This window comes from Apaloderma vittatum, unplaced genomic scaffold (assembly GCF_000703405.1).
Source record: "Apaloderma vittatum isolate BGI_N311 unplaced genomic scaffold, ASM70340v1 scaffold10011, whole genome shotgun sequence".
Lineage (NCBI taxonomy): Eukaryota > Metazoa > Chordata > Aves > Trogoniformes > Trogonidae > Apaloderma > Apaloderma vittatum.
In genome coordinates, this window is record NW_009698487.1 from 12,924 (window position 1) to 24,974 (window position 12,051).

Here is a 12,051-nt window from a genome sequence, read left to right on the forward strand (position 1 = left end):
CCAGTCCTCGTGTTGACCGATAATCACTCGCCTACTCGGAACATCACCCAGACGTAAGATATTATTTTCCCTCTAACAGGGAATAGACATACCTAGAGCCATGACCCACGTACATCTAGTAATTAAATTAGATTCAGGTTCTGCAGCAGTACAACTTCAGCTAACCTCTTCAAACGTAAAACAAATCTCAGTTAAAGCACGTACCCAGTACCCTACTTTACACCTCTGATTTTGCCAGGAATAGACTAGATCTGTGAATCCATAAACACCACTAAGAAAACCCTGCAATCTGTTACTGCCGAAAAACCTGAAAGTTCCCTATCAGCAGCTTGATTTACAAGACTGAAGTTGGTTCACAAAAGGCTCACCATGTTTGGGTAAGAAGGAAGTGAGGTTCTTAGGAAGTCCTAGAAAGTGGCCACCACGCAGCAAACCACAGCAAACCTATCTTACAGAACCTGAAGCTTTCAAATTCCCCATACTAATTTCTCTCCTAGCACGAACAGTCTCCTCAACATTTCTTAGCTCTATTTATTGCATTTGCTCCAACAGTAAATAAAAGGAATTCTACAAGGCACATACATATCACCTCATCCAAACAATGCCAGTATTTTCTTAGGCTTTTGTAGAAGTGCGACATAAAAAACAAACAGCACTTAGTCTCTCCAGCATGCAGCACTTTATGGTTGGAGACTGTAGCCCATTCAAAGATCTAATCCTCTTCCAAAGCAGTAACAAAAACTTCCACTTAAATTGGTATCTTTGTCTAAAAATCAACCACATACAAATTCAGAGATACACACAGGACAAAAGTGAGCGAGAGGACAAAAGTGAGAAGTCCAGCACCACAAGATGATTTTCTGTCAAGGCTTGTTGTGCCTGAACAGTAAATTCACACAGAACGTTTGTGGTTGGAAGGGGCCTCAAAAGATCATCCAAGTCCAACCCCCCTGCCAGAGCAGGACCACCGAGGGTAGGTCACACAGGAACGGGTCCAGCGGGTAGATCCTGACATTCCGCAGTTAGTCAGTCCTGGTCACTGCTTGCAGCCACAAAGCTACACAGAAACCCCTCTGGATCACAAAGTACCACCGCATGGTAAGCTCTATACGGAACAAAACCGTCAGACTAAAAGACGGTATTAAAAGAGAATGGCAAAGCAGAGCGTTTTCCTCAGAATCTTAAAATTTTAAGTGGAGTCAGCCAGTCTTTGAAATGGTTGGCACTATCTGCCACCAGAACAGGTGAAGGTAAGCTGGTAACACAAGAACCTCGGTTTTATTGCAAGTTCTACTCCAGACTTGCAACTTGCACAGAAAAGAGTTAATATACTAAAAAAAAAAAAAAATCCTCACAGCATAAGCATTTAAAAAAAAAAGCACAAACCCAGTAAGCATGGCTAGTCACACTACATATGTAAAGAAATTTTCCAATGCAAAATGAATGACAGTCACCTGTCTCTACTTTTATTAGTCATAATTAAAATGTCCTGGTCAAATCACAAATTCTCTGTTTCCTTACCCGCACTCAGAAAATACAACATCTTTCAAGTAACTGGCCACTATTTTGTTAAGGCAAATCACTCACAAATGATCTATTTTGAAATTGGAAGTTTGCAACTGCACCTCATGCTGAGAAGCCTCGAGATAAGTTCTGTGAGGGTTACTATGAGAGCTACTTTCTACTGAAAAAAAAAACAAACGACAAAATGAGAACAGTAAGAGGTATATGCATTATTCCTTTTAAAAAATTAACTTCACTTGAAAACAACTAAGCAGCAAATGGCAAGTATCTATCCAGGATATAATGCACCTTTGTCCTCTTAACAGATCAGGGAAACAGCACTTCCAGTATTAACAGAAAGACCAGCACTGACTCAAATTGAAAGATTAAAGCCCCATAAGCAACCTGAAATACTTCATAGTTCTGTAATTCCACAAAATCACAGTGGAGAAAAACGAGAGAAGCTTTCACAGAGCTGGATCTCTTCTCCCTTGTCACACAAGGTGAGTTAATGAATTGTAAGCTTTGAAACATTCCGTTTGCTCAGAACCCTGGAGCAGCATTAAGCGAAGTCTTACTTCACGACCCGAGTCCATTTCCTGGTTTGGGAACTCAAGTCCACACTATTTATATTTTTCTTCACAAACATTTAAGCCAAGCATGAGAGCAAGACCCACAGTTCTGCTGATGTTCTGCTGTGAAGTGTAGCTAATTACCACACACACAAGGCAGTGAAGCCCTACTACAGGGCTTGAAAATTATTACAGCTGGTACAAAAGACAGCGAAGCCCGCTCTGCTGGCACACTGGTCTGCTCCAGCAGAGAGAAGCGATCTGCCACACAAGACGTGCTAAGAAAATAAACTGCCAGCAGAAAGGTATTTTATCTTGAGCTGATCTACCTCTAGCAGAACATAACAGTATGAATGTCAAAAAGACAAATATTTTATTGGAACATTCCGAAACTGATCCGCTGCACAAAATGTTGACAAGCGATGCCACACTGAAAATGCATGAAAAAACGTGCTCTGCCGTCACCTGCTGGGCGCAAGATCAGTTAACGAGCCTTGCATTTACAATTAGCTAGGTACTTAATTGCACAAACCAGCAATGGTTACAAGAAGATAAAGCACCAATTTATTTTTTTCTTTTAAAGACTGGAGTCAGGAAGTCAAGATTCTGAATGATCAAGAAAAGAATCAGATGATGGGAAAGAGAAAAGGTTGGAGAAGCATCTAAGAGTATTTCTCAAGAATGTTTTCTGTGTTTGGCTAAATTGTAGCAAAGCAACAACCACGTAAGTTATGAAACTAAAGAGTCCGGATACTTTAAGAAAATGTTAATTACTTTCTCTCCACACGTACACCCAATTTCATAGCTCCTACGTTAATCCCAGTTCACCGGTAACACGGAGTCCAGGTACAGATGCTAAACAGCAGTTTCTACTAGAAATGGGTATTACAAATTTCTCATTTCTAACCTTGAAATATTCAAGCAAAGGCTTTGCCTGCATTAGAGAGCTGAGACATTCCACTCTTGGAGGAAAAAAAAAGTCAAAGAATAGCACTGAAGAAACTGTTCGGCGTTTAGCAGAAGTGCTGAACATCAATCTTGGCCAACAGCTTGTTTCTGGCAATGGGCACGCCATGGATGAGAGTACTTGGATGAGAAAATAATGAAAAAAATCAAAGTAACTACAGGAATAGGAAAATTCCCTTTACCAGTTCATGAGGAGAAAAGTCTCTTTGTGATGAACATATAAAGATAAAAATAACATCTGCAGATAAGTGTTTCATAACTGACTGTATGAGAATTTAACATGAGAACTTTTTTTTTCTTTAAATACATTTAAGGGAAACACCATACATTCATGTATCACAGCAAATATCAAAAATAATTACTCATTTTTATTCAGATTTCCTCCACAAATACACACATACAACAGTTCTCATCTAGGATGGGTATGCTGCTTTTTTCTCCTGTGGTTAGCAACAGACTGACTTTCTTAAAATTTCATGAAGCTATCGCTGAAGAACAGAGCACATTAATTTATCAGAGCCTGAACAAAACACTTCTTACCCTGATCTCCCAAGGCTCCTTACACACAGCCTAGTGCACACAACAACATCCTGGAGCTACTGGACACTTCAGGCACAAGATCATTCAGACACAGTGAAGGTTTCTGAGCTCGAAGGACTGACGGTGGCAGTAGCAGACAGAATTTGACAAGACTCAAGCTCAGGAGAGCGAGGAAAGGGACGAGAACTCCAGAAAATCCCAAGGAGGTACAAGTCCACAAGAGTGTAAACAGGGTGAGAACATAACTGAGCAAAACAAGGAGGCTCAAACTTTGTTTACATCATTTGAGGCAGAGTTTGCCCGTGACTCATCGCAGCGGTCACAGCTTCCTTGAGCTCTGGCCACAGCGAGCGTTCCTCTAACCTCAAACTCGAGTTGGCCTTTTTTGTGCTGCGCTCACCAGCTGACACAAGGCTCTGTGCTTCCTGTGCTTTTCAGCACGATCGAAAAGCATCCCGGCAGCTTGGCACTGCTACCAGAGCTTCCAAACTTACCAGCTGGCTAGAAATAATACCTGCTAAATGTTTTTCTTTAAAAGGCTTTCCTGGTAGCCCTGCAGAAACATCACATTAGTCACGGTTTTTAAGTGCACATATTTCATAATCCATTGTGAATTTCATTCAACTTGTAACTAACAAAGTAGGGTCTTTTTTTTTTTTTCTTTTTTAAACAATTCCAGTGTTAAAGATGGCTGGCTGAAGAACTATCAGTATTTTCAAAAGATCCCTCTTTCACCCAAGTATTAAAATTCTAGAGCCAACAATACCCACTTCCTACCTTGCGTTCATCTGCATACATCTAAAAACGGGATGAATCAGGTTAAAACGCAAGAACTCCGGGCCTCCAAGACACCACATGCAAATACTCTGTGTAACTCCTATTTTAGTACCACAGCTTTATCCTTCAGCTGGACACTCTCTAATATGTTGGTATCTATTACTGAATACCCCACTCCTTTCCCCCAACACAAAACAGCAGAGGATGATCCACCACGTTTTAAAACAATTGTTTGTTTCAAGCTGTTACTCACATTAAGTGGTGCTCAGATAAAAAGCATTCAAGTGGCAACTCAAAAAGCTTCATTAAAAGCAAATTTCTGGTGGGCAGCATGCTCTGTGTTGGAAAAAGTAATCTCAGAAAACTTGTTTTAATGATTTTTTTTTTTGATTCAATGTAAAGGTGCATGGCTATTCATATGAAAGTCAAAAGTAAAGAATGCCTTAAAAATACTGATCTCTGAAATCCACTGCATTCACCAATATTTTAAGAGGATAATTGCTCATGCATTCAGAAGCACTGTACGCCTGCCGTGGGGCACACAATACTTACACCAGCACCTGCAAAATGTGCGAACCTCGGAACAGCCGTACATGTTTGAGCAAAGGCGTGCTGGGCACTTCTGAAATATTAAGTGTTTAAACCTGTATTGAAAATGTTGGCTTCAAATACGAGCTCAAAGCTACAACTAACAAAAACTAGACCAGAGTGTGGTCAGAGCCTCATTTCCACATATTTCTCAAATATGAGATCATTATAAACAAGAATACTGCTAAGGCATTAGGAAAAAAAAAAATTCTGAAATAAACCATGCTCTGAAATTTAAGTTTGTCCATGTTAAAAAAGCAAGAACCGTAAGAATGGATTGCTGAGATGTCAAAATAAAACAGACCTTCAGCAAAAGCTCTCACCTCCATCTACAGTCGTGTCCGATTGACGACTATAATGTTTCAGAGCAGCAACCAAGACAGCCATTTCAGTCTTGGCGATCACATTTCAAAAAGATGACGCCCTTGAGAACACATTCAACCACTTGTCTTGTATATGCTTACACGCAGCTGGCCTAATCCTTTTCCTGACTTCAGATGTGTCAATTACAATTTCCTAAGTTGGAAAAGAGATACTAGTCTCCTTATTCTAAAACCAAAACATACTATAAAAGACTGTTCATACTATAAAAGACTATACTATAAGCTATTTTATATTATAAAAATACTATAAAGTATGGTTTATTACACTATGAAAGTTTTCTTCACAGCTTTCCGATATGCTGAATTTCTTCTTACGGATAACAAAGTTTTGCCAACATTAAATTCTTGTAACGTAAAGCAGCACTAGATTTTCAGTAACCTCTCGGACATAGCACAGCTAGGAAACAAACCACGTTGTTTTAAAAGAACCCAATAATGCTAATTCACCCACTGAATAGAACTAATGTTCTAAAATTAGGGGTAAAAAGAATAGTCTTAACTAAAGTAAACTTAATTAAATGGTGTGCATCCTCTGCATAACATCCCAAATTTGCTTCCTGGAACTGCCCACTTTAGAAATTGTTCTTTACAAAACAAGACACCAAAATAGCGACTGCAGTGCCAGGCAGACGTTATGGCCCGATGCCACCATACAGACTAAAACCATTATTGCTAAGTGACAGTCTCGCAGAAGTCTAACCATTCAAAATCCTTCTCAACTGATCTTCAAAACCATGTCTGGCTTCACCCTGAAAAATTTCTTCCTATCAGTAAGAACTACTTGGAAGCAGCATGAACATCTAACATCTGAAGAACAAGGTGAATACCTACTCAGACATGCTACTGTACACATCTGTGCCACCAGAGCCCTGCTCGTTCAGGACAGTCAGGCACGCGGAGTCCTTACGCACAGTGCCCTCATCGCAGTGATCGGGCCCAGTCAAGCCAAGGGACATCTGCGATGACCACATCTTCCCCCACGCGTGTAGTTGCCCTGCCCAGAGAAGCAGCTGACTTGTCCTCTACCGTGTGAAGGGGCCGTCAAAGCAGAGTAAGTTTTAATTGTGTGAAACTTCAGATTTACACAATATCCTCCACATACAGTTCAAATGCAGAATATAATGTGTAAATCTTCTCTTTCTCCACAATAAAAGGGGATAAACAAGCTCAGTAATAAACCTTTAGACTAGCAATCACCACCTATGAATAACGCTTGTCCTGGAAACAAGGATGGCAAACACACTGCTTGTAACTCTGGCAGAGACACAGCTAGTTTAAAAATAAATGGACAAAATCCTCGGAAGCCAACTTGTCCCTATAGAAAAAGTGGCCAAGGGGGCAGATACACAGGATTCAGGAAAAGATTACTGAAGTCTTCATCAAACATGAAACTTCCACCCACATATCCATATTTAACAACCCGGACACTGAGATCCTCATACAGCAATGCAGCGCCATGGCTCAGATTCTCAAGTGTTTATACAAACTGACGACTCCAACTAAAACTCATGGGGCCATGTATATTAGGCGTACAGGACTTACAAATTTCTAGCTAAAGCCTCAGTTCTCCAAAAAACATACTTAGAAAGAGATTCCTCCATGATTATTTATTTTATATTACTGCTTGACTTAGGGGAGCTGGAGCTCGGTTATGACTAGCATTGTGAAAGGCATCTTGAACACGGTCCTTATCTTGAAGAATTTAGCATCCTGGTTAAGAACAAGATCCAATTCACCAAAGATGAGGAATTTTATCAAGCAGCCCACACAGACACACACAGATCTACATGTGATTTAGCACTGAAGAAAAACATTCAAGGAAAAAAGCAGTTAAAAATAAGTACGCTTAGCATAACACCACAGGGACGCCTCCCCTGACAACCCTTTCTTTGGTCAGCTTTAGGGAAGAAATACTCGTTATTTTTACAGGGTGGACTAACCCCCTGAGACAGAGCAATGAATTTTATGCTCACATGGCCAAAAGCGAATAACACCAAGAGGCTTCTCACCTAAATACCTGGTTGTAAGCATACACAGGCAAAGAAAATCCCAAAACTGCACTTTTAGCCTCAATCTCTTTCTTCTGAGGGTGCAAAGACAGCTTAGGGAACACACTTCACGCCTAACACAGCACCTACAGTACCACAAGCTGTTCCGCACCTCTGAGAAACTGGGACTGATGGAAAAGCCCCACCAGTTGAACCAGTTATAACACTTCGCTGCACAGACATCAAAACTACCATAACTTTGTTTCATATTCTAAAAGAAAAATTGGGAAAAAAAAAACCACTTTACATGTGACTTTTTTTTTTTTTAGAAAAAGATGGACTAATTTTTGATTTTACAATCGAACAGCAAAAACTGTATTTTTTTTCCAAATGTCATCTTTCATCTTTTAATTCTACTCTTTTGGTTGGTATATAAACCGCCTAACTATTCAAGCAGTAAATTCAGTACATTCATAAAGTTGTAAATACAACTCTCCAAGTAAGATTATCCTCTCTAGCAATATAACGTAGCAATTAAACTTACAGTGTGAGCACATTTCCAACGGGTAGCTTGCCTCATTTCCCTGAAACACAAAAAAAGAACAAGTTGCAATTATTCCCAGGTTAGCTTAGAGACACTATAAATAGTTTCAGCACTGTAAAGATCTCTGGCAATACAGGTTACATGGTTATTTAAAAAAAAAAAAAAAAAAATTTGACCCAAACAACCATAGACAGTGTTTTATTCAGATAGGTCTATGTTAGTAAAACATACAAAGAAATATAAAAACATTATGTTGTGTCCTCTGATGAGAATTCCCACGAAAAGAGCAGCAGGCCATGCAGTAAGAACATCAATCTCTCATTCTAAACGCCAAAAATCAAACTCACTACTCGTATATTGTGCACATTGTTTTTCAAGTTAAAGTAACGTTTAGTTTCCAAGACTTCACATGCTGCTTTACCGTTTTATTTTATATACAGGTCCTTATGAATTACCATGACAAACCGTACTCAGCGTAAGAAACTCACAGCATATTTTCTCCCCCAGAACCACCTGCCCACTCCCCCCCAAACTGATTTACACAAGAATGATGCAAAAAAAAAAAAAAAGGTGGTTTCCATAACCAGAAGTTCAGACGTAACAGCTTTACATTTAAATATTTTTGCAATGAACTAGATAACGTGCTTCTGTTTTGTAGTTAAATGGAAAGTTAAACCATTTTAAATCATTGCTGCACTACAACACACTCATAGCACAAAAAATTAAACCTTGGCGGGTACAGTCACTTTGAACTTACACATACTGAAATCAGCTACTGCGACACGAACACCAAAAGACACTCACATTAAAGTTGGTGTTTCTTTTCCTAAAACAACTCACTTTGAGCCAGAGAAGATCACAATACACACATGCTCTTTTTTTTTTTTGAATGAGTCAGCAAAGGAGTGACCAGAAAACTGAAGAGATTCACAACCGAACATTTTCAAAAAATTACTTATAAGTGATTGTTATATACAAGAAACCAAAATATTTGAGTCCAAGAGACATTCTATTCCGCAGTGATTCTTTTAAAGATGTGGAGGATAAGCAATTCCATCACTGGGCACTTGCACAGAAAGACTCCTTAAAAATACACAAAATTGAACGGATTAATTGACAGAAAAAAAAAAAAAGAACTACATTTAGCCTGGAAGCATGCCACTGCCTTTCCTAATCAGGACAGAAAGGGGCAGAGCACACATCTTGCGAATATAAACATGTGAGATGTGGTGTTGTGAGGGGAAGGGGTTGTTTGCATTTGTCTTTTATTTTTACCTCCAGAACACATCCGCTTTGCTTAGCACCCACAAGCTCTTTTGCTTCTTTAAAAAACTTAATACACTTGCTTTACAAGTAGAGCACCAAGAGATACAGCCTTAACTTTTTCCCCAATGTCTACTTGGAGCAAGACAAAGTAGCAAACAGAAAAGCACATGAGGACCATGAGGTCCCTAAAAACTCGGAAGCATGATCGAGAGCTTCTACAGGAGAAATTCATTCCACTGTGGCAGGGAATCCAGCAGGACGCTGCCACATGGAAAATCACACGGAACCCAATCAAAGTCTTCAAATAAAGACGACCAAAACAGGTAGTAGTGTATGTACAGGGATATAAAAGGGGAGGGGATTTAAAATGGGGAAAAGCAGAATTTTGAAACAAGAAGAAACAGGAACCAGAGGATCCAGGCTAGGCTGCTCAAGACACGAGGCCATGAAGAGGCAAGAAAAACACCAAACTGGAAAGCTGCAAATTAAAGGAGAAAGTCGAATTAAAACCAGCGCACTTAGGTGAACGCACACACAAATACACAATCCCAACTACATCAGAAAACTGCTCTGGACACTGACATCCTTGTTCAGGTGTTAGGAGAAAGTTAATTCCTAGTACAGGCTACTGAAATCTATCTGCCTGAAGAAGCATAAAATGCTTTTGAGAAGTGAGCTGAAAAAATAACGGGAATAACTTTTCACTTCACAAACTACAGAATAATGTTGATAAGCAATCTTATGCAACTAAATGCACGTGCTAAGCAGTAATCAAGTTATCTAAATGAAGTAGGCTAAAAAAAATACTCGGAGTGCAAAGAAAAAAGTGAATAACCTTCAGCTTGGTTCTTCTGTGAAACAGTTACTGCTAGAAAGACGGGCTAAGAATACTTACCTAGCCAGGACTGGAACCTCGGTATCTACAGAAAATGAAAAAATCTAGTAAGTTTCCATGTAAAAATTACAAAATTATTCAATATTTGCTACACAGTATTTAAAGAAGGTATTTTAAAATAAGTAGTTACCTGCTATTGATGTGCTCAGTGTTCGTCTTCACAGGAGAATCCAAGTCAACCAAGTTTTAAAAATATTTTTATCCCTTTTTTTTTTGGTACAAATAGATGTTCAAGCTACTCATGCCAAGATTCCTGCTTGCGCAGCTGTGACATAGACAAACACAGGGGTGTTCTTCTACACCAAAGCCCTGATCCTCAGAGATGAAGATTAATGTTTTGGTCTTGGGGACAGGTCGCCTTCACCGTATTCCAAACAGCAGAACAAAAAGGTCACTTATTTGTCGCCAAACACAATCACGTATCTCTATGAGATACAATATAAGCCCTGGAACACAAATACTAAAGGTCAAGTATTTTCTTGCTGTTTAAGAAGAGGCAGGCAAGTGAGTAAGATGGAAGCTCCAGAGCTATATCCATATTAATGTGTTAGGAAAAAATAAAAGGAAGGAGGGAAGCACAGCTTCGAAACTTTACCAAGTATCAAATGAGGCCTTTAAGTGAAAAAAAAAACAGGTACACATTTTCATCTGTACAGTTTTAATGCAAAGAATCAGAGTATAACATCAGGACTATGAAGCATTCTAAAGAACGCTGGAAAATACTACTTTGTGATTGGATACGCTAACAGAAAATTTGACAGCTACTGCAAAAGGTCATCACAATTATAAACCTTATTCAGCAAAATAACGTTGAACTGACTTACATTTAATATGATGATATTCATTTTTAAGGACAAAAGTCACTCTAAAATCCCCAAGCAGCACGCCATTTCACCTCTGATGCAGAAAAGTTGTTTTATACAAACAAACGTGTAGAGTAACGAGGTTCTGATACAAGCCCTAAGATTGCCAACTTAAAAAACTCATTATATCAGTATTTCCTGCCAGACATATATTTAGCACACCTCGCATGAAGCGAGAGTATCCTCTCATATACCCCATATTAGCACATTCAGAGACAAGTGACACATGGTTTGCTGAAGAAATGCAGCTTGTACAGCATCAACGCTCCACAACAGATTTACTTGGCACCTACGCGTAGGATGAAACATGCCTTCCTCAGCTGCATCTGGGTGTCACTGCTGTACGGCCCAGTTCAAACCTTTTCTCGAGTTACACAATTAGAACAAGCGGCTGGAATACTACGGATATTTTGAATAGCATTATACTTTTAGAATAGTCTTGAATTATTTTTTTTGAATGCTGCTAGATCTCTGCAAGTTAATTCCTGGTTAGAGAGCAGCAAAATCGAACTTTTCAGCAGAAATAATTACACATCACAGATCAGTCCAGAGTCTACTAACAGCAGGCTGACCAAGTTCTGAATACCACAGGAGTGTCTAGTTTACTTCAGAGAAGTCAAAACATGTCACTAAAGTATTTCAGAAGTTTATAAACATGTAGTTTGTTCCTTTACGAATAAGGAACTTCTTTGCAATTTTATTCTCTACTAATTATTCTCCACTAATTATTCTCCTTTTCTCCTTTCCATAGCTGGGTCTTTTTACTGAATAAGGATAACCTATTATTGGATTTTATTTTTTATTTGCTCTGTAGATTATCCATAATCTTGATTTCTTCCTTCAGCAGTTACTTCCAATATTAAACACTTCCTTAAGATCAGTTGTGTACGTGCTCCTCCAAGGTAGGACAGGTAAGTGCAATTATCTTGACAAGATGCCTCTTAGTGAAGGACAGGAAGAGCTGTGGCTGGACAATAAAAAAGGAAATTTGCAATTAGCAACAGAATCTAATTTCTTAGCTAACGTTGTCTACACACAATAGCTCGTACACAGTAAGACATCAGACTGCAGAACAGTTCTTCAGCACACACCAGTAGAACACACTTTCTAGATCTGTTAGATTGCACATTACTTTTCTGTGTGACATTATGTGCATCTCTTTGTAA

The 12,051-nt window shown here is 39.1% G+C and overlaps 1 protein-coding gene across 1 annotated transcript in view; it reads right to left on the reverse strand.

The window, feature by feature from the left end:
• The window catches only part of PPP3R1 (protein phosphatase 3, regulatory subunit B, alpha), a 15,071-nt gene extending 7,175 nt beyond the window's left edge, over positions 1–7,896 (reverse strand). Inside the window, exon 1 of the mRNA XM_009878035.1 lies at positions 7,862–7,896. Within this exon, the coding sequence (XP_009876337.1) occupies positions 7,862–7,874 (13 nt within the window). The 5' untranslated portion in view covers positions 7,875–7,896. The remainder of the gene's footprint in view (positions 1–7,861) is intronic.
• Positions 7,897–12,051: the final 4,155 nt, after the last annotated feature.